The sequence below is a fragment of the Trichomycterus rosablanca genome, chromosome 18 (assembly GCF_030014385.1).
Source record: "Trichomycterus rosablanca isolate fTriRos1 chromosome 18, fTriRos1.hap1, whole genome shotgun sequence".
NCBI lineage: Eukaryota > Metazoa > Chordata > Actinopteri > Siluriformes > Trichomycteridae > Trichomycterus > Trichomycterus rosablanca.
In genome coordinates, this window is record NC_086005.1 from 5,190,036 (window position 1) to 5,214,180 (window position 24,145).

The following is a 24,145-nucleotide window of genomic DNA, read 5'->3' on the forward strand; positions in this document are numbered from 1 at the left end:
GATGACAGAGTGTGGTGGCTCCTCGCGTGACTCTCGCTGGCCCCTTGGCCCCCCTTGGCCTTTTCCAGATCCTCCTTCTATTCCACATTACCACATGAATAGGTGACTGCAATGGGCAAGCGCAGCTTCGGACGGCAACAGAAGGCGCTGGATTTGCAATTCAATCTGCCAACAGACCTATCTGTGACATGATGGAGAGAGAGCGAGAGAGAGAGAGAGAGAGAGAGAGAGAGAGAGAGAGAGGAAAGGGGTTAATAAATGTTTACGCCTAATTTATTATATTAGTTTACTTTGAATAGCCATTCATTTGCATTTTGCTAGTCAGTTGGCCTAACGAACAGCCTAAAACCGTTAAAGTATTGAATCATAATGTTAACTACTCTGATTTACTACTCTTTATTTTCCTCCATTTCGAAAGTCTTAGACCCTGGCTTTAAAATGCTTATTTATTTCAACATTTATTTCTTATGTCTTGTGAAATGTCTTTAGATCATGGTGCTTTTCGTTGTACACTGTGCAATGACAATAAAGGCATTCCATCATGGTATATTATTTTATATGGTCATTTTTACAGGACTGACTGATTCTGTGTAACAAATACTCAACATCAGAGAAGCCAACAGAGGAGGTTTAAAAACTTGTACAGCTGTATGTCAAACTTACATCCCACTTTATTTGCTCAGATTTATCTTTTCTTGAATTTTTGGAAAAGGATGGTCATTTTATAAACTGAAATAAAAAGAATATGTGATTTTTATTTTCTAATCTTTTTTCATCTGACAAAAGTACAAAGAAGTGAGCAACTTGTACACTCAAAAAAAATGGGACAGAGGCTACATAAAACATTATTTTAAAGCATTCCAGAGTAAGCAGGTGAATTAGTAGGTGAAGGAAGCATTATTGGGTAAATAGGAAAATCCACCAAAGGCCCAGTCTTTGAAAGCAAGTATAAGTTGTTCCTAACCACTTTGAGCCAAACATCCTAAGATAGTTGTCAATTTGTTCAAAAAGAACATTTCTCAAGCAAAATAATAATTTAGACCTTTCACCATCTACCATACATAATATTGTAAAATGATTTAGGAAACCCACAAAAAATCTCAGTCCATTTACATTTTTGGCATTTAGCAGACACTATTATCCAAAGCGACTTACAGTACGTACAGTCTAAGCAATTGAGGGTTAAGGGCCTTGCTCAAGGGACCAACAGTGACAACCTGGCAGTGGTGGGGTTTGAACCAGCAACCTTCTGTTTACTAGTCTGGTACCTTAACCGTTAGGCTCAGACGGAATTACCTGAGAAACTGTTATGCTACTGTTTCAGCATGGAGATGGTGTAAGAGAATTTGACTGGGCTGCACAGACTTCTGCTCTCAACCCTATCCACTACATTTGGGGAAAAGTGGAGCACTTATATAAGAAAGACCAAATTACCCAACAACATTATTCAACTATGATAATAGCTTTGTTTATTGGTGAGTGGTATATGATGGGTATAATGTCCGGTACCACCCAGATTCACTGATCACAGGGCAGAAATACACAGGGACAGGGAGGCCAGTCCTTTACATGGTATCACACTTAACACGTTCTCTTTCAAACTCTCATTTTGAGGCGGATCCAACTATTGTATGTGTGACTGAATATGAGGATCAAACCCATGCACTCAAAACCTGAAAACCTGACTGCTGAAAGCTCCATTCCTAAGCTTTTGTTGCTGAATAGAGGTAAATTCCTGCAGTCATGTTTCAGATTAAAATCTAGCAGATAAGGAGGACCAGCTCCATACTGATATTTGGAGGGTGCAAATTACAATTTTAAAAAGCACATGTAATGTTCTGATGTCCACATACTTTTGGGCATGTGTAGAATACATACATTTATACTACTACTACTACGTACTACTACTACTGTACTACTACTACTACTAATAATAATAATATTTTGTAGTTCTAAAATGCGTCACTTCTGGTGAGGTCGTCGCGCTTTTTCCGGTTTGCAGCGACAGTCATGGCGGCGCCCTTAGCGATACATTTGGAATTCGGGTTTGTACCACTTTATTGTTTTTATTTACCACAACAGTTTGTTGTATAATCACATTTCACTAACTGATTTGTACTTCATCCTTTTTTTCCGTGGCTTATTAACAGTATTTAAACACAAACTGAGAGAGTTTGTTAACTATAAACACTGTTAGGATGGAGTACTCGTGCTGTGTTGTGGCGCTGAGGTCGAGTCTCATATAGCTGAAGTATGGATGTGTAGTGCACTAGATAGGGAGCATGGGTGTTATACTGGAGCCCGTGTAAGTAGGGATCGAGGAGGGATTTGGATTGCTGCTTCAGTGTACGTTTAAATTCGTGGTTGCAAAGTTTAACGTGAAACACGAGTTTAGAATTTTATTCAGGGTTTTGTTGACAGTCGTTTCCTCCGTTCTTTTAAGTATGTAAAAAAATCGTTTGCAGTAATTAACTGACAGTGCAAGTAAGATATTAATGTTAAAAGGGGTCTCCTAGTGAACATGCTCTTGCTTCTGTTTGCATTTTCTTGAACATCATACTATTAAAATAGTGGTATTGGCAAACAAGTAAGCCCAGTTCTGACATGTACCAAATCAGTTCCTTTATAAATAATAAAGGTCGAATTTCTTTGAGTCATACTGTTTGTGTTTGGTCTGTGTGTGTCAGAAGCTCGTTTAGTTAATAAATTGACAGTGAATTAATTTATCATTGATCACCTATTATTTACATTTTCTGCATTTACCAGACACTTTTATCCAAAGCGGTTTACAGTACACATTCTGAGCAATAAAGGGTTAAGAGCCTTGCTCAAGAGCCCAACAGTGGCAACCTGGCAGTGGTAGAGCTTGAACCAGTGACCTTCTGCTTACTAGTCCAGTATCTTAACTGCTAGGCTACAGCTGCCCTATCCTATCTATTAATGCAACTCAACACTGTAGATGTTTACTATACACTAATATGTAAAGCTATTCTGAAACACTACGAAAATAAAAGCGTTGCGCCTCCACTGACTGTTTCCAGCAGTGAGTAATATGCGATACAAATAAACTGTATGTATCAAAATTTGAATAGTTCTTCTAAGCAAAGTGGGGCTTTTCCTTAGCATCAATTTGTGACTAAACTGGGTGGGGTTCAGTTCATGGAACCTTAAACTGCTTATGCAAAACTGAACATTTGTAACCAGACCACAATCAGACTAACAGTCACCACACCATCGAAGACCAAAACATAAAGCATTTGTTTCCTGTGAGACAGAAACAGCAACTTTTGCACACACACAGAATGTGCTAAGCAAAGTGACTCCAATCAGCAAAACTATAGTCAAAAGCAAGCTAACTATGATTCTTCCAATGATTCTTGCTTCTTGGAATATTGTGAAACCAGGCTGGGATAACAGATTTTGCTCATACTTAAAAATTGTTATGTTTATTATTTTAATTTGGCCACCTCCCCTCATCAGACATAGCCAGTCACGTCTGTGTAAATGCCTGGCCAGCTGAGATTATAAACCCAGGTCTCAGCGGTGGTGGGCCAGTGTAATAGACCCCTGTGTTCTATTTGTTAGCTATATATTTAGGACAATAAGCTTTCCTGATAATCTAGCACTAAGCCTTAGCTTAGCTCGGTTTTTATTTTAATTTTTGAGTTGAGAGCCTGTACTGAACTATAACTATAAACTCTATCAACCGGAGGTCGAGGTATTGTGTCATAGACTGGGAAGATGGAAAGGTGTGTAAGGTGATAATTTCAGTGCATTGTTGATAGCTTTACTGAGAGTATTATAGTGAGGATTTTTTTTTTATAAATATTGAATTTTGTGTAAAATATATATTAAATAAACATTGTGGTGTTTTTACACTGAAATAAAGTCTTTTGCTTGACGTGGGCCAGTGCAGTTCACAACTACTAGTTCATTGTTTATTTTGTTATTTTAATCGTAATTGAATTGTCATCTCATCTGTCTTTATACCACAGGTTTTTAGATTAATATAATTTAGAAATCAATATAACTGATATAATTAATTATAAATGCTCAGACTGCCAGAACAAACCACTGACTAAGGTCATGTGTGCTGTAAAAATTTAGCACTTGGCATCATATCAAAGTGCTCTGGCCTTTTTAGTTATCAAAGACTCCTCGCTTGTTGGGTAAGCAAAATAGAGTGATGGTGTTCGAGAGTGGCCTTGCTGACCCTGGCACGCTGGCTTGATGTGGCAGTGTCTCTCAGTACTGCTCGAACACGGGCTGCCAGCCAAACCCGAAGATCTGAAGGACAACTGGGCATTCTCCAGGAGATGTGAGCGCTCTTTATAAGACCTGCACCTGCTGAATGACGTGTTAGCTCGTTCTGTCTCACTCAGTCATGTTGCTTTGCTAACATGAACTCCGCCTCGCTTATAGACACACTATATGTCTTTCTGTCCATCCTTTACTGGCCTTCTCTGTGGGTCTTTATTGATGTAGTATTAGCATAGAAATTGGTCTCTTTATTTGGAGGGTTGTAAATACTTCTGAGTTTATATTAGCTTCTTATGCAAGTTTAATGCGGATCTCAAGAGTTCCTAGTCATCCTATTATAGTGCTTAAAATTGTGGTGACTCCACTACAACTAAACTCTCTGCTTTATGGGCTTAGTGATTATCTTGATCTGCAAAAAAAAAAGAACCTTTTTCTGTCTTTCTAAACACATTTAGTTGTGTTGTGATGCACGTTCACTTGCAGTGAGCAGTTTTTCCATGTTTTCATGAGGCTAGAAAATTTAAAATAGGCTGAGCTAATAAAAAGCTGAAATCCTGTAATTCATTTTAAGAATTTGAACCCTTAGATTAAGAACCTAAGATTAAGAACCTAAGAACCGCTGGCACATCTGTTTGACTTCTTTACCAAGTATTTAGTCTGTGGTATTATGTCTTCTGTTTAGACTTCGTCTTTAAGTAGCTCAGTTGCAGTTTTGGTAATGTCGGATTGAAACGTTGGTTTTATAAATCAATAGTTTTTGTTGCCCCATCTGCTCAGAAAAAGACCCTTTAAAGATGCCTTTACTAAAGCAGTGGTTGTTAGGTTTTTACTCAGTCACCCAAAGTACTTTCCCTTAAACTAATAGAAAGAACTTAACCAGAAGATGAATCATTCGTTGAATCTGTTTGGCTGTTGTTAAAGCTGAAAATATAAAATTGCCTAGAGGTCGATCTATTTTAATACTAAACAAGCTCATGGTCAGGTGTCCAAATACTTTTGGCCGTTTAGTGAATTTCCTAATGACTTTTTGTCAGTTTTGTGTGTTGTACCACTGATCTAATGAGAAGTTCATGGTTTGGTGTTGATAACAGCAGTCCGGTGTGAGTTTCTGTGCAATTACGGAGATTAGAGGTTAGTGATCACAGTCCAGTGGGGGTGATTATCTGGATAAAACGTGCTAAGATAAAACCAGGCTCATACTAAGGATCCATGAGGAGCTTCAGTATTCACTGCTTTATTGAAGGAGCCTTTCGAGCTGGTGGGCCTTCCTGTGATGTGACAATAGCAGGAGCTAATCCTAGTAATGACTGAATAGAGTGGTGGACAAAGCAAGAGGAACTCGTGCTTTTGTTGAATGATTACTTTGTCTTATAATCTCTACAGGTCTCTGCAGGGAAGCTTGAGCAGCCTACGCTTCTAACTTTACTTTCAACCAGGGCTCATTACTACTTTAAATACCACTTAGAGTGTTTGTACATTTCTGTGTAATCCACTTTTAACATTTTTTAACTTTTTAAACATAACAAAGTGAATTTGAGTACTTTTTGGGATGTAAAATTCAAAAGGTCTCTTGTTATTCATGTTCTCATCTGTTCCATCCATCACTTTATATTGTATAGATCTTCTTTTCTTGCCAAATGTACCCAGAGGGGTGTCCGTTCTTAAACTGAGCTTTTTCGTATTCATTATTACACTTTCTTTTAATGTATGTCTTATGGCTAGAGCTGTAAAGGGCCTGCACAGTTCACTGAATAAATTATTTTAGTTTTATGTGTTTTATGAACGTGCCAATAGGGCTTATGATCCCAAGAACACCATACTGACTGTAAAGTATCGAAGTGGAAGCATCTTCATAAAGGACTGCAGTTCTGTCACCAGTACATGGGCATTACACTCTATTGAAAAAAATAAAAACATGAATAAAGCGGTACAAATGTCCCAGGACACGTTAGAGGAATGTGACCTCATTAGCCAAGAATTAAATCTGTACTTAAGATAAGATAACACTTTACTGATCCCGAAGGAAATTGCATTTAAGATTGGCGTATAGATTTTTTATCCTTATTTATTTGGTTTAGTGCTGTCCTCTTTTCCATGTTTTATTGTATTTTTATGTTTTATCACCCAGTCTGGTTTCTTCAGAATCACTTGGCGTTATGCAGTAACACACCGGACAAGACAGCAATCCATCGCAGGCCACCCCCTCCCTTAGACATAGCCAGTTATGTCTGCCAATGAAGGACATTTTTAACCTGAAACATCAAGTTGGTGATACTCCTGTGAAGCCCTAACATAACCAAAAAAACTCAAATCTATCCTGAGGAATGTAATTTGTAAGTGTAAAAGTGGTATTAGAAATAAATAAATAAATAAAAAACAATCATGTCTTTATATAGAAGCTAAGTCAATAGCACAGCTGGGGGTTCGGACCCAGGATCCCAATTTTACTTCCACACCGCCTGAGCACCCTGTCTTCACACACAATATGTGTTGTTAGTTCACATTTCACACTTCTGTATAAATAATGACAGTATAGGACAGATTAGAAAATGCGTTTCCTGACTACTATATCCTAATCCCTTTCTTTCCTTTTCCTATACAATACCAGTACTGACGCTTTAAATTTCCCTGAAGGCAATATTGATTTGTTACCAACATCCTTACATTAACCAAGAGGCTTAAGCACAAAAACCTCAGAATAAGGATAATAACAGAATGTAATGCATTTTATGTCGTATATAATCAGATATGAAAAATCTGATCCAATTCCAAACGCCTGCTTATTTTGCCAGTATCAGCTCCAGTGAAGATATACAGTCACTCTACAATAACATGGGTTACATGATTTGTTTCTTCTGATATGTTCTTATTTGTAGAGGAGGAGCGGAACTCCTGTTTGATGGAGTCAAGGATCATCATGTGACGCTTCCTGGCCAATCGGAACCCTGTAAGAATAACTACAACATGCGTCCGGTTTGTGGTCTACATTCACACACGCACACAATGTACAATATACATATTTATTTGAAGCTGCTTAAACACAAGTGGAACTGTCCTAAGTCAAACAAATGTTAGGTTATTATAAGCCTCATGGCTGGCATGTAAAAAGAACCTGCTTTTAAATTGGTACCTCAAAGCAGGACTGACATTTGCTGCTGATCACATGACTGTTTTCTTTTTAAACTGCAGTTTAAGTCCAAGGTTTTAAAACGTATTATCTACTTACAGTATATAGACTGACCAGCACACTTTATAAGGAATGCTTGTATAACTCTGTATTTATGTACTTATGCTGGCAGCCAGTCGTGTAGCAATAGCACAGTGCATAAAATTATACAGACACGGGTCCAGAGCTTCAGTTATTCTTCACATTAAAGATCAACAAGAGGAATAAACATGATCTAAGTGACTGGCTGATCTGAGTATTTCATAAACTGCTGATTTGGTTTTGAATGCACAACCATCAGTATTGTTCAAAATAATGCAAATTCAGAAAACATCTAGTAAGCGGCAGTTCAGCTGGCAGAAAAGAAACGAGGGACCCTGAAAACTCAGGGTATCAGATTAAAAGCATTTAAAAAAAAAAAATTCCCCAAAAGTCTGCTAGAATCGAATAAATCACTCAAGAAAGTCTTAATGTAAAGGCGGCTTGGTTCCTTTCTTTTCTTTTAGTCAAGAAAAAAAACAATTCTCAATTATTTTCAGTATTGACAACTTAATTAGTTCTGTACATCCTGACCCAGTTCATTCCCAGAGGCACAGAAAGGCTGAGCGTGCATCACTGCCACTGCTTAAACGATTTAAAAACTTTCTTCCTGTCAAATTAAAAAGCATTAAACCAAAAAATCTGAACACTTTAACATTTTTGATTCCTATAATTCTGTCTTGCTGGCAGCCACTGGTTCACACGCTCTCATTACATGTTCTACAGCCCAGGCTTGACTTCTTGGCCTCGAAGCTGGACTAAAAAAATTCTTCTCACTTTCTTTCCTCGATTCCTTTACATTCTCTTTTTCTCTCTCTCAGCAACAATAGAGCTGAACTCTCTGTCCATGTGCCTCCTTTGTCCCCCGTCCACCACCAACATCTGTGAGCCTCCTCAGCCTCGGCCATTCTCTCTCTAACTGCTCCATTATTGGGCCTCTTTCACTTGTAAATTCGGTCAGTGATATTGTTGATGGGTCTTTTATGCCCAGTGCTGGGGTCACAGCAAAGGTAGGGACCGGGGTAGGCACTAGGAGGCCTAGCAAAGAAGGGTGGGATGATTACTACAAAGCACCGAGTGCTGGTTTTGTGTGCAGTCATTTTTGGAAAAGGGAGGGGGGAACTTCTTTTGAAAAAGAGATCCTGCTCTTTTAAATTCCTTTAGGCTTCCCGGTGTGGCATCGGGGTGAAAGTAGTGTCGAGGGTGAGGCTAATGTGGCTTGCAGTGCTGCCTCAGCACTGAGAGAATCCAGCTAAGCAGAGTTTATGCTCATGGTGGAGTCTTTAGACTTTCTTTGCAGGAGGCTTAAATACTGAACCATAATAAATATAACCAGTGTGTTGACATGGTGTTAAACATCCCAATAAATAAACAAAACATTATAGAGTTTTAAATGATTTTTACCTTAAGAAAATTTGCCTTGTATACATTAATAACCTTAAAATAACCTCATTGGAGTTTGCATGTCCTCCCTGTGTCTGCATGGATTTCCTCCGGGAGCTCCGGTTCCCTCCCACAGTCCAAAGTCATACAAGTGAGGTGAATTAAAGATACAAAATTGTCCATGACTGTGTTTAACATTAAACTTGTGAACTGATGAATCTTGTGTAATGAGTAACTACCGTTTCTGTCATGAATGTAACCAAAGTGTAAAACATGACGTTAAAATCCTAATAAATAATGAATAAATAAATAAAATTACCTCATCTTACCTCAACTTAAGCAGCAGTTGCACCAGACAGTCAAATAATTTTCACCTGTGATGGAGCAGTAAAATTTTATGAATTTTAAATTTATATACAGACAGATTTGTGATTATCAAGTGAGCCTGTGTAAAATATACCATATTACATTAACTGTTTACCTTATATTTATTAAATCTTGTCTTCATGACATTTAAATAAAAGATATAATTCAAAGAAATGTATGAAAATGAAAATTTAAACACACGTGTTTAGATTGGGTCTTATTCTATAAGGGTCATTTGGCCAAAACATTTATAAAATGTATTTTTATAGACCTCTGTTAGCTGCCTGGAAGTAGAGCATGGACTTTTAAGTGTTATAAAACACATATAAAATATGTAAACATATAAAATATGTATTTTACCTTTACATTTGGAAATATGTAAAAAAAAAAAAAAAAATTACATTTTGAAACAGTGCCATTTGTTCTGATGGGACGTGTGAGTTATGCTGGGTGGAGCGCTGTTTCTTTTCCACAGTTCAGTGCCCTGATCTGTTCAGACTGGGGTTAGATTTTTATGCTGATGTAAATAATCTAAAAACAAAATCTTGTATTTAATCTTGCGCTGTATTAAACGTAGCCTGAGTTTGCAAACGGATCTCCAAACCTCAGTAAAACAACAGACGTAGGACAACAGAAGGGTCATCTCCATAGCACTGGAGTCTCCACGACAACCTGACCACAAAAGTGGACCCTGAGAAGGGAATGTAGACCTTACTGGGGTCAGGGGTGACACTGGGACTCCTATACGGGTGTATGGTGTGTAATAAAGCATGAGTGAGAGATATTTGCCATGTCGTGGATGACTGACTGTCAGATTGACTGTGTGCTTTCAGCAAAATCCCCCATTCTGAATTTCTGTCTTAGGTGTCAAATCCCTAAGACGGAGTGATTGATGAGCCCCTAGTAGTAGAAAACACACACACACACACACATACACACACATACAGAGAGAGGGATAGATAGATACATTTATACCTACATGTATGTATGTACGTATATGTGTGTATACACACATAAATAGATAGGTATGTTCATACATACATGTATGTGCGCGCACACACACACACACGGCATTGTTATAGGTAACACAGTGTCCAGCAAGATAAATGACTTTGGTTCCTCCCACTCGCAGCTAATAACGACAATGACGATCATTGGGCAAAAATGAGAGAAAGGAAAAAGCTTGCTTAGCTGTTATGCTACACGCCTTCACCCTCCCTGGCAGCGGCAATCCCAGAATGCACCTGCTTGCCGTGACGCAATCGGCTCTCGTTTCCCTTCACCCCCCCTCCCATTTGGCCCTTTCTCAGCTTTTTTTCAATGAGAGAAAAACAAAAAGAACAAATGATGATGTTGGAAGCTCAGTTCTCCGCTTGTTTTTGAGAATCGTTTCCTTCTTCACTCCGCCTTTATTTTTATTAAAAGTTGCACCAGCGGGGAAACCGTGAGCGCAAAACTGATTGCTTCAGTTTTTATTCAGCCGCTCTTGGTTGCAAGTCGATAGTCATTGCACGGACGTTGCACAGAGGCGAGCATCACTCTTCTGTGTGGGTGCCGGACTGCGGGCTAGCGGGCCTGCGAGGTACAGCGATCGTTACATGACTGAAGGGCTTGACAGCGATCCAATTAACCTGAAACAGCCTCTATCACTCGCCCCTGCCTCTCACAGCGAATCAAGGCACGCACACAACCTCACACATGGACTATGATGCTGACAGCCCTGAAAGCTTCGTCTCCAGTGGAAACCCACCCTGTTTAAACTGTACCGGTGCTTTCCTGACTGGTGCTTTTTTTTATCGTTCACTGGCCTGAATCCCACAAACTTCAGTGTCACAATGGCGAACGCTGTAATGGCGCCATGCTGGTACATCGTCACATATGTCTCCTCAAACATCAGGGCTTCCCAACCCCCCTCAGCATGTTTCCTTGGTCCCTCAGTCACTGCGGTGGCTTTATAGCTCTCCAGAGAGTAACGCTCGCTTTTTCTGTCTCGCCACGGCAAGGTTCAACAGCTTGGTGATTAGTAATGTATGCCACCTCTTAATGTGGTGTGGAATATAGAGACTACAAAACAGAGTAGGCATTTGTAATGAACTATGCTTCTTCAGAAACCTTCTCCAACAATACGATGTTTAAATAGAGTTTTCGGTACTGTACTATACCATGTACCATACCGGTACTATACCATATCTTGTCGCAACTCCCAGATGTAATCTACAGTTAATGGCTTTATTTGTTTATTTTATTTTATTTTTTTTGCCAGCCTCCCTATTGTAACCCATTCATTTCTGTAACCCCACATCTTACTCCCCATTTTATGTGGGGGGGGGGGGGGGGGGGGGGGGGGTGATGTTACAAAATCCTGTTTATTTTGTTTGCTCATGTTGCATTAATGCACAGCAAAAAACACAATCATACACATTCAGCCAATTAGGTAAAGGTTTGCATATCAGAAGACTTTTAAATCATTATAGGCATGTAAAGTAGGTAGACACAGATCATTAGTTTGGGTGCATTTTACATACTTTATTTTTACAGCATTAGAAAAGCTTCAAATTAATTATATGACCTCTGCTAATAAAAATATGGAATGCTAGAGATCCTTATTTATTTATTTATTAAAACGTTTTATTTACTAGTTAAAATAATCTGTTTAAAACCCAATAAAGTTTGTTTTTGAAAAGCTCCTGCAACCTTTTGCTGTATCTAATGTGACTCAGGATGCTATATTATCTATGGCAGCAGGATTTGGGATGCTGAATCTAGCTGGTATGGGGAATCCTGCCGACTTGTTTTTTTAGCTGTTACTCCACAGTTAGCTGCCAATTCTGGCTTTTAGATTGTATTTTCCATTAAAGTTTTTGAAGGTTAGTCCAGGTTAATTCTTACCTAATATTTAAGGAAATTATAGATGTGGCTTTTGATCAGTAGAAAAAGCTCACTTTATTGAGAGTTTGAAATCTCTGTAGTACAACCACCATGTTTAATTTTACATTCTTTTCAGTTCATGTTTCGGCCATTGCCCCATCTCATTTGACCGTATTTGGCAAAATCATTTTTGCACTACATTAGCTACTCGACACGGTGGAATCTTGTGTAATGAGTAACTACCGTTCCTGTCATGAATGTAACCAAAGTGTAAAACATGATGTTAAAATCCTAATAAACAAACAAACACAAACATTGGCTACTCGAAATTGCCATTACACCCTGTGTAGTGTACTGTGTAGTGTACTATGTAGCTATAGTTTCAAATCTGGCGTTTTGGCTTTTGCCCTTTATTACCATCACATGTTACAGTAGTTATTATACTGAGTAATACTTATTAACGCCTTGGGTGTGTCTAGGATGTGGTGATTTATGTAAAGAATTGACTAGTTAGTGGGTTTACCAATATTCAGTCAGCAATGAACCAAAACTGTCTTCATTCCTTAGAGTGCTCCTTTAGATATACAGTGCCTTGCAAAAGTATTCGGCCCCCTTGAACTTTTCAACCTTTTGCCACATTTCAGGCTTCAAACATAACGATATGAAATTGTAATTTTTTGTGAAGAATCAACAACAAGTGGGACACAATCGTGAAGTGAAACGAAATTTATTGGATATTTTAAACTTTTTTTAGAAATAAAAAACTAAAAAGTGGGGCGTGCAATATTATTCGGCCCCTTTACTTTCAGTGCAGCAAACTCACTCCAGAAGTTCAGTGAGGATCTCTGAATGATCCAATGTTGACCTAAATGACTGATGGTGATAAATAGAATCCACCTGTGTGTAATCAAGTCTCCGTATAAATGCACCTGCTCTGTGATAGTCTCAGAGTTCTGTTTAAAGCGCAGAGAGCATCATGAAGACCAAGGAACACACCAGGCAGGTCCGAGATACTGTTGTGGAGAAGTTTAAAGCCGGATTTGAATACAAAAAGATTTCCCAAGCTTTAAACATCTCAAGGAGCACTGTGCAAGCGATCATATTGAAATGGAAGGAGTATCAGACCACTGCAAATCTACCAAGACCTGGCCGTCCCTCTAAACTTTCAGCTCAAACAAGGAGAAGACTGATCAGAGATGCAGCCAAGAGGCCCATGATCACTCTGAATGAACTGCAGAGATCTACAGCTGAGGTGGGAGACTCTGTCCATAGGACACAATCAGTCGTACACTGCACAAATTATGGAAGAGTGGCAAGAAGAAAGCCATTTCTCAAAGATATCCATAAAAAGTCACCTGGGAGACACACCAAACATGTGGAAGAAGGTGCTCTGGTCAGATGAAACCAAAATCGAACTTTTTGGCCACAATGCAAAACGTTATGTTTGGCGTAAAAGCAACACAGCTCATCACCCTGAACACACCATCCCCACTGTCAAACATGGTGGTGGCAGCATCATGGTTTGGGCCTGCTTTTCTTCAGCAGGGACAGGGAAGATGGTTAAAATTGATGGGAAGATGGATGGAGCCAAATACAGGACCATTCTGGAAGAAAACCTGTTGCAGTCTGCAAAAGACCTGAGACTGGGACGGAGATTTATCTTCCAACAAGACAATGATCCAAAACATAAAGCAAATTCTACAATGGAATGGTTCACAAATAAACGTATCCAGGTGTTAGAATGGCCAAGTCAAAGTCCAGACCTGAATCCCATCGAGAATCTGTGGAAAGAGCTGAAAACTGCTGTTCACAAACGCTCTCCATCCAACCTCACTGAGCTCGAGCTGTTTTGCAAGGAAGAATGGGCAAAAATTTCAGTCTCTCGATGTGCAAAACTGATAGAGACATACCCCAAGCGATTTGCAGCTGTAATCGCAGCAAAAGGTGGCGCTACAAAGTATTAACGCAAGGGGGCTGAATAATATTGCATTTTATTTCTAAAAAAAAGTTTAAAATATCCAATAAATTTCGTTCCACTTCACGATTGTGTCCCACTTGTTGTTGATTCTTCACAAAAAATTACAATTTCATATCGTTATGTTTGAAGCCTGAAATGTGGCAAAAGGTTGAAAAGTTCAAGGGGGCCGAATACTTTTGCAAGGCACTTTAGGTAGTAAAATAAGCACACAAACAGAAATGACTCCAAAGGATCAGATTCAACTCTCAGCATCTGCAATTAAAGACTCAGATTTTGTTGTTGACTGTCAGCACTGCAATTCAATAAACCGCTCCAATGTTGTAGTTCTTTCTTGTTCCATCACTATTATTGACTATCCAAAACAAGTAATCTTTTTGTTGTATTTGTAGACATGGTTACATGCTGAGGTTTAAACCAGTGTTGTGATTAAACCACAGGCTGTGATTCAAACATGTCTCAGATTTCAAAATGTGGCATTTTAATGGTTAGTTGTCAAATAGTGTTTGATATCAGTAGTTTGTGAGTCTAGCTAGCTGCCCAAATGGCAAAGGCTGAATAATTCAATCAAATGTGTACTGTCTGTGGTCAGTTTTATTGTGGTTAGAGGCCTTTACACTTTTACTCAGACCTTGGTGGAATGTAAAGCAGCCGTATCACCTTGTGTATGTTTTCAAAATATGGAAGGAAAACTTACCTTGAGGGGACCATGATCCATCTGTCTACGTGTTTCGTTATAATTTTAGTAAATTAGCATTATCCAAAATGTAAAAATAATGATGTTTGTAGTCATGTAGTCAGAGCGACTGACTCACTATGTTCTGCCAGATTATTTAACAGGGTTATCATTTTTACTTCTACTCTCACAATTCAGCTCTATTACGACTTGGTATAGTAAAAGATCACATTAATACCAGGTAGGTAAATGTTTTATCAAAAACACTGGCTCACTATGCCAGACCATTTCATTTTTGTGCAATAAGGGTTTTTACAGTTATTTTAACTCTAAATCCCATTAGTCAAAGAGAGGGAGTAATAACAAGGATGTAATCTAAATATTGTAACTTGCATAGCTATTTATCCAGTTTTTTCTTTTGTATCAAATAGTCCTTAGAGGCAGTTAGAAACTAAAGCACGTTTAAGAACAACTGAGAAGAAAACCTATTTCAAACGTAGTTCCTAAATGTTTTCCTAAATGTGTGTTGTACTGAATTTGCCATAGACTAGTGGTTAAGGCACAGGACTAGTAATCCAAAGGTTGCTGGTTCAAGCCCCACCACTGCTAGGTTGCTGCTGTTGGGCCCTTGAGCAAGGCCTTTAACCCTCAGTTGCTCAGACTGTATACTGTAACTGTAATGTAAGTCGCTTTGGATAAAGGCGTCTGCTAAATGCTAAAAATGTAAATGTAAATGAATTTACGCACAAATTAACCATAACAAAATTATTAAACATAAAGACAAATGCATTTTATAGTATTTTAAAGCTGGGGGTCACTCTAGTAATGTAGTGGGATTGTATTTGTCATAAAATTCAGCTCAGCTGAAGTTGTGTTCAGCTATATCGATGTAGTAGAATCTTCATGTCGTCACACTGAGTTTTGTAGGTGTACAGTATAACATTTTCATTTACAGAATAGCCAGTAATACAATGTTGTGATGCAAGGTTAAAATAATTCAAGAATTGCTGGAGCATTCTTCAATATGTCATTATTCCAGTTATTTAGTTTAAAAGAGTTAAGAGCTACTCCATTTTCTGTCTGTTTTATTAATGAATTCAGTGATTTGTAAGCCACATTATGTCCCGGTCAAGGTTCAGTACCATCCGGTATCAGCCTCAAGGCACTAATACTTTCTCGATTGGTTGCCAGTCTATCGCAGGGTAAAAGACAATCACATGTAGGGGCAATTAAAGAGAAGTCAATCAACATACTAGCATGTTTTGGAAGGTGGGTAGAAACTGAAATAAGATTACATAAAGAACATTACAGAAAGAGGCATGTTTGCTGCTTTGCCATGAGGTTGGAACTTTTGGTTAATATCCTAATGATGTCTCTAGAAATGTTCAAGGTCTAGGAAAACTTTCATATACCCATTTCTCATTGGTGCAAATAAATTATCCCCTCTTTCACTTTTGTAGAGCAAATAAGAGTTATTTAATCATGCTGTAACCCAACTTTAGGTCATATAGATCACATAGGACAGGTCTTTCTGTGTGGAGTTTACTTCGGGAGCTCCGGTTTCCTCCCAGAGAAACATGCAAGTGAGGTGAATTGGAGACACTAACTTGTCCATGATTGTGTTTGATATAACCTTGTAAACTGATGAATCTTGTGTAACAAGTAACTACCGTTTCTGTCATGAATGTAACCAAAGTGTAAAACATGATGTTAAAATCCTAATAAACAAACAAACAATTGTGACATGGCAGTGTTAACAGTAAATCCTGCTACTTTAAAGAACTACATCATTTTAAATTGTAGATTGTTGTTTACGTTTCATGTAAATAATGATATTTTTTTAAAACGCAAACACAATATGAGCCTCAGCAGGCTGATTTGCTTGCCAAGCTGTACATTTATAACATTCTGGTACATAAAATCCTTTCCTTCTTCTCCATATTGTTCCTCCACCTGCGCTTCACTTACCCCTCTTTTGAGAACCACAGTGGTTTATTCCAGATATGGAGGCTGATGATGCTGTGTTGATGTTAAGCTTCCTACTGGACCATAGACCTGCAGTCTGGTCTGCCATTGTTGGTGGCATAGCCGTGGCCTGTACGCGTAAACAAGCGCTTGTTCTCCTCTGTTATCACGAATCAGAAACATTAAAGAAAACACGCGTCATGTTGTTGTTATGTTAAGATTGATGTACACAACGTGATTTTCATTTTGTATGACCGTGTTTAATATTCATGTGTTTTATGAAAACACACTTGCCAAATTTAGCAAACCCGATTACTTTACGTCACGCTGATAGTAGGAATCGGACAAACGATTTATTTAGCATAAGGTCAGAAAGCCAAGCTTCCTCAGTGGCCATCTCGTTTCGGGTGGAGGGTCGCAGACGTCCTCCATTTCATTTGAATTTCAACATGGGGAGCGGAGGGTTTATATCCATCAATCATCCTTGCCCTCCTCCGCACTGCTGGGCTGCAGGGACTCCACATTCTCATCATGTTTGCGTAAATTCGCTGATTTCAGCACCGCTCACCTGGTTTTAATGCCTCTGCGTCTACCTCGGTGGGTAAAGGCCTCTTCATTCAACCATGTTAAGACAGGGGTTTTTGAGGGTTGTAGTTTTCGTGTTGTAGTTGTTTTACACCTTTACTGAACGTCGCCCATCGTCTCCCTTGGCGGGTTATTCTGTCGCGCCACTTCGATCGCGTGACTGGTAAACTCTGACCTAACCTTTGACCCTTGGTGACGCTCTTGCAGGGGACATGAAGCAGCTGCTGGCTTGGATACAGAAGAACCTGCTAAAGGAAAGACCTGAGCTCTTTGTACAGGGAGATACTGTGTGAGTACACACACACACACACGCACACATACTTGATAAGATAAGATAATCCTTTATTTGTCCCACAGTGGGGAAATTCACATCGTTTGATACTTTAACTTTGTAATTTGTAAAAATAAACTAAAATAATGAATTACTGGGTGTCCACATTTTTTTATCCAAGATTACTGGAAAATGTTGTAATGTATTGATGTTTGTGTTTTTGTTTTATATGTGTTTATATAAAATATTTATATATACATATTATATATATATATATATATAAATAGCATTTGTAATATAATTTATATATAATATAAATATAACACATTTATATATAACATATAATAAAACACATTTTGGATACAGTTTGATTCAGCTTTAAAAAATAACATCTATTACAGTATGTATACCTTTTTTGGCTCTCTCTGTAGACACACACACACACACACACCTCTGTATAGGTAGATAGTTTACTGTGTGATGTTGCAGTGCTGTTTTTGGGCTTATGCATTAATCATTCTTTCCTAGATCTAAGGGGGGGGGTCAGTATATCACACACTGATCCTGATTTTAGACCCTTTTCCTTCCAGTGCAATGCTCCAGTGCAAGTGTTTGCAAATCCATCTCATGTTTATTATGTTAGCTTTCATGTAGTGCATCGGTTGTCATTTACCGCTACAGGGTGACGTTTAAGTTTTGGCTGAGCATGGATGCTAGGCTTATATATTGGAACTGCAGGAGCAACAATGAGAAATTACACTCAGCATTATATATATTTTATTTTTCCTTCAATGCCAGTAGCCCCTCTGTAGATCTGTACCAGACATTACGATTCAGCTTCAAAAATTAACATCTATTAAAGTATGCATACATTTTTTGGCCCTCTCTCTACACACACACACACACACACACACACCTCTGTATAGATAGATAGGTAGATAAATAAGTATAGTTTACTGTGTGATGTTACAGTGCTCTTTTTGGGCTTATGCATTAATCATTCTCTCCTAGATCTAAGGGGGGGGGTCAGTATATCACACACTGATCCTGACTTTAGACCCTTTTCCTTCCAGTGCAATGCTCCAGTGCAAGTGTTTGCAAATCCATCTTGTGTTTATTATGTTAGCTTTCATGTAGTGGATCGGTGCATTTACCGCTATAAGGTGACATTTAAGTTTTGGCTGAGCATGGATGCTGAGCTTATATAGTGGGACTGCAGGAGCAACAACGAGAAATTACACTCAGCATTATGTATATTTCCTTTTTTCTTCAATGCCAGTAGCCCCTCTGTAGATCTGTACCAGACATTACGACTCATGGATGTCAGAGCACATAGAGTCTATAGTCATCCAACAATCAGCGGCACACACACATATACATACATACATTTATATATATTCACATTCGTATTTATATATGCATGCATTATATATGTATTTATAAATATTACATATATATACATAATTTGTAATTATTTAATTTATATTATATAAGGTTTATATAATTTCAGACACATTGCTGCTTTTTATACATATATAAACACATTAAAGAGTGAATATAAGTCACCTTTGAACATAATAAAACACATTTTGGAGACAGTTTGATTCAGCTTCAAAAAATAACATCTATTAAAGTATGCATACATTTTTTGGCCCTCTTTCTCTACACACACACACACACACACACACACATACACACCTCTGTATAGATAGATAGGTAGATAAATAAGTATAGTTTACTGTGTGATGTTACAGTGCTCTTTTTGGGCTTATGCATTAATCATTCTTTCCTAGATCTAAGGGGGGGGGTCAGTATATCACACACTGATCCTGATTTTAGACCTTTTTCCTTCCAGTGCAATGCTCCAGTGCAAGTGTTTGCAAATCCATCTTGTGTTTATTATGTTAGCTTTCATGTAGTGGATCGGTGCATTTACCGCTATAAGGTGACATTTAAGTTTTGGCTGAGCATGGATGCTGAGCTTATATAGTGGGACTGCAGGAGCAACAACGAGAAATTACACTCAGCATTATGTATATTTCCTTTTTTCTTCAATGCCAGTAGCCCCTCTGTAGATCTGTACCAGACATTACGACTCATGGATGTCAGAGCACATAGAGTCTATAGTCATCCAACAATCAGCGGCACACACACATATACATACATACATTTATATATATTCACATTCGTATTTATATATGCATGCATTATATATGTATTTATAAATATTACATATATATACATAATTTGTAATTATTTAATTTATATTATATAAGGTTTATATAATTTCAGACACATTGCTGCTTTTTATACATATATAAACACATTAAAGAGTGAATATAAGTCACCTTTGAACATAATAAAACACATTTTGGAGACAGTTTGATTCAGCTTCAAAAAATAACATCTATTAAAGTATGCATACATTTTTTGGCCCTCTTTCTCTACACACACACACACACACACACACACATACACACCTCTGTATAGATAGATAGGTAGATAAATAAGTATAGTTTACTGTGTGATGTTACAGTGCTCTTTTTGGGCTTATGCATTAATCATTCTTTCCTAGATCTAAGGGGGGGGGTCAGTATATCACACACTGATCCTGATTTTAGACCTTTTTCCTTCCAGTGCAATGCTCCAGTGCAAGTGTTTGCAAATCCATCTTGTGTTTATTATGTTAGCTTTCATGTAGTGGATCGGTGCATTTACCGCTATAAGGTGACATTTAAGTTTTGGCTGAGCATGGATGCTGTGCTCATATAGTGGGACTGCAGGAGCAACAACGAGAAATTACACTCAGCATTATGTATATTTCCTTTTTTCTTCAATGCCAGTAGCCCCTCTGTAGATCTGTACCAGACATTACGACTCATGGATGTCAGAGCACATAGAGTCTATAGTCGTCCAACAATCAGCGGCTCATGGCTTGCCTCTTTCTTGACCGCTGTCAGTAGGTACTCATCACAGCTGCCTGCGAGCACTTCGTCATCCTCGTCGTTTGGCCATAACTCTTATCGCTTAGGTCTTTATACTGATCATATTTGCTGCTCTCAGCATGTATGCTATGAGTAACTAAACTAACATTTAATATATCTTTAATCCAGATGTTACAGGGATAGCTGGTCCTAATGTTTTGGCTCATTTGTGTATGTGTGTGTGTGTGTGTGTGTGTGTGTGTGTGTGTGTGTGTGTGTGTGTGTGTGTGTGTGTGTGTGTGTGTGTGTGTGTGTGGTCACAGTCTCCACTGAGAACATCGTGGTTAAACCAGTATATCCTTGTTTAGTATTCATGTGAGGGTTTCAGACATGTAATGCTATTTTATGTAGAATTAAATCAGATAGTTCTCTTTGGTTTACTGCAAATATAGGCATATGTGGACAGTCACACCACTGACTTTAAAATGCCTAAATGTTTTTCTTCTTCTTTTTAAGGTATTAATGTGCTCACAGTTGGATTTTAGACTAATGTTACTTATTTGATATATATATATATGTATATACTGTATATATATATATATTATATTATATATATATTATATTACATATTATATTATATAATATATATATATTATGTTATATTATATATATATATATATATATATTATATGATATATATATATTGTAATACACACACAAACACACACATACAGTTAGGCTCATGCATCAAAATAAGCATCAAAAACATTCTCGTAATCATTTCATCACTAACAATTTTGTAAATTGTAATAGATCTGTAATAATTAGATGTTTGCATCATTATTAAACCTTTAGGTTCATTATAAATTAAATACAGAATGATAAAGTGGTTCATGTGTACTTTATTTAGGTAAACATGAAGTAAAGAAACCAGTGCGTTTGTTGTGTTTGCACACATGAACTATTAAATGTGCCAATATTTTCCTTTTAGATAAACTGTTATTTTTCCCACTATCTCTTTATTGACATTTCTTATAAATCATCAGTTGCTGCTTTATATTTCTGTTATCAGTCGAGACCACATCAGGTAAACGAGTCTCTGTCTGTTTTCTCTTACACAGGAGACCTGGTATTCTTGTATTGATCAACGACGCAGACTGGGAACTGATGGTGAGTGGGGTGCGTGTGTGTGTGCATGTGTGAGTGGATTTGATGTGTTTGTGTGTTTTTTATGTCTGCCTCTACATTTTTGTTCAAGTCTTCTGTTTTAATGACTTCTTTTTTCGTCAGTTTTTTCTCTATTCATCTCATGTGTGTATGAGCTTTGCTGGATTGTTTGTTAAGGAAAACTGGTATTGGCATCTACTCGTAATTTAAAGAAACACAATCAATGAAGAAAAAAGTCGATGTCTTGACAGCTGCCAATGATGGCTAAAACCTACAAATCAAACCCTGATTTAAGGTTGAGTGTCTGTTCAGCCCAGACAATTCCTTTATGGGATGATATAAATCTAATTTGGAATAGCTTTTAAGCTAACCCTCTCACCCTGCTTCTCTCTCCTTGTTTTAGTGTAGCCGGCAATAAACATAGAACATAGTGATTTTCTCTTTTAAGGCTTTTTAAAGGATTATTCCACATGCACCATTAAAGCTGAAGGTGTTTTGTTTTAGTTCATTAAATAACTGATAAATTACTGTGTGTGTGTGTGTGTGTGTGTGTGTGTGTGTGTGTGTGTGTGTGTGTGTGTGTGTGTGTTCGTTCTGCAGGGTGAATTGGAGTACCACATTCAGGACCAGGACAACATAGTCTTCATCTCCACACTACATGGAGGTTAACTGACAAAAACTGGCTAAAAAGGCGCTACAAGCAGATACGTGCATTCCTGATGCTTCACGCCACCCATCCTCCATCCACCAACGGCTCCCAAACCAATCCGATAAGCCCATGGTCACTTGTTTTGATTTTGAGCTCCTATAAAACGTGGCGTCAGCGGAGCGTGGGCTCAGACATAAGCGTCCACTTTCTACTCTACCTGGCCTTAGCTCAATAAATGGGGTCAGACTTGGCGTGTTCAGAGGTCATCCTGTCTAGCCACCATCCAGATGGATTCTCCAGGGACACAGACCAATCACTCTCCCTCCCATGTCAAATAAGCTAAATTATCATTTTCATTTGTTTACGCCCAGACACCCCAAGAACGACGCCTCTTTATTTTTTATTAATGTTTTTACTTTTCATTTGTTAAAATAAATATGATTGGTTGCTTTTTAATTCTGCGCTTTACTCATGAATTTGTTCTCATTTTTTACTTTTTACTCAATAATTTAATTTCAATATTTTACTATTAACGTCTTGTACCTTCGAATTCAGGCAGGGATTTTAAAGCCTTTTTGATGTTTTCTTATTTAGGAGATGGTGCTGTGCGGTGGCATCTCCAGTTTTAAGCTGCTAGTTTATTGTAGATTTTCCTTACATAGTGTTAACGGCTAGATATTTGGCTTCGTAAAATGGTGAATTTGTGTCCATAATTTTGTCTTTCTTTTTTTACTTTTATTCTAAATGAGAATTATAATACACATCATTTTTAATTATTGCTTTTTCTGCATTCATGGTTGTTCTTAATCACACTGGACTATGAAAACTTTAATTTGAAAAAAATTATTTAGGCTACTTTAAGCTTCTTTACATTAATATTTCAGTTTTTAAAAGCTGGAATTTTAAAATTGGCTCTGGAGAATAGCTTACTCTCTTTGGTTTGATATTTTCTCCATAAACACACACACATCAACTCATTTGCATCACCATTCAAATCAGGCTTCTATTAGAGAAAATAAATTTAGTTTTTTAAATTTTGTTTTTCCAGATCTTCTGTTTGACAGTAATGATTTAAATACATTGGTAATTATACTGGGATTTTATCTGACATGATTTGGGCCTTTTTTATAGGCTGACTTTTCATAATTTAAATAACTTAAACATCTAATATGCTTAAATTTTGTGCATTACCATTTAATCACTAATTACACTTTAAAATACAAAACACATGGCTTTACTTAAATAACCATTTTATTCTTAACACTGGGCCACTGGGCTTTAAAATAATTTAGAATTTTTATATAGAGGAGATATTTAATAAATAAATACCATGGTTAACAGAAAGAAGGATGACTCTCACCTTCCGGAGCACTGGCGGCAATGTTTTTTTTAATTTCCTGGATTATAATCTCACCACACACTCTGTAACATGCGTATGGACACATCCTATAGTAATAATAGAGGTAAACAGTGCTCTGTCTTTTTTTTGCAGACAGATTTTGGTTTGCGTTTAAGGCCCATTTCCTGATCCTGGGGTCCCTTGGAATATTCATTAAGGATAAAGTGGTGTGTTTCACTAAAGAGTTGATTTGCAACAGAAAACAGTATGATAATAGTGTAGCCTAACAATAATGCAAATGTTAATGAGCTGGAGGCAGAAGAAACACCCCTGTGACAGTTTGAGTGTGTGTGTAGAGTAAACACTGCTTCTTTGGTTTGAGCAGTCAGATAGGTCAAGAGTTTAAATGGTGGTTAGGTAATAAATACACTTTCTGCAACAATTTTAAAATTATGCAGTTAAAAACCCAAATGAAACATTTGTACATATAAACTAATACGGTTTGCTTTAGG

The 24,145-nt window shown here is 37.7% G+C and overlaps 1 protein-coding gene across 1 annotated transcript; it reads left to right on the forward strand.

Moving 5' to 3' along the window:
* Positions 1-1,990: 1,990 nt before the first annotated feature.
* urm1 (ubiquitin related modifier 1) lies at positions 1,991-22,750 on the forward strand. Its single transcript, XM_063014233.1, has 5 exons — positions 1,991-2,045; positions 7,137-7,207; positions 17,491-17,572; positions 21,600-21,648; positions 22,246-22,750. Exons 1-5 carry the CDS (start codon positions 2,011-2,013, stop codon positions 22,312-22,314), a joined length of 306 nt encoding a protein of 101 aa, XP_062870303.1. The 5' UTR covers positions 1,991-2,010; the 3' UTR covers positions 22,315-22,750.
* Positions 22,751-24,145: the final 1,395 nt, after the last annotated feature.

What these genes read in the sequence shown, in the direction of transcription:
- urm1 (XM_063014233.1), top strand. Translation starts at nt 2,011, where the DNA reads ATGGCGGCGCCCTTAGCGATACATTTGGAATTCGG. An exon ending in GCGATACATTTGGAATTCGG is followed by an intron (nt 2,046 to 7,136) that starts GTTTGTACCACT and finishes TCTTATTTGTAG; the next exon opens with AGGAGGAGCGGAACTCCTGT. An exon ending in TTTGTACAGGGAGATACTGT is followed by an intron (nt 17,573 to 21,599) that starts GTGAGTACACAC and finishes TCTCTTACACAG; the next exon opens with GAGACCTGGTATTCTTGTAT.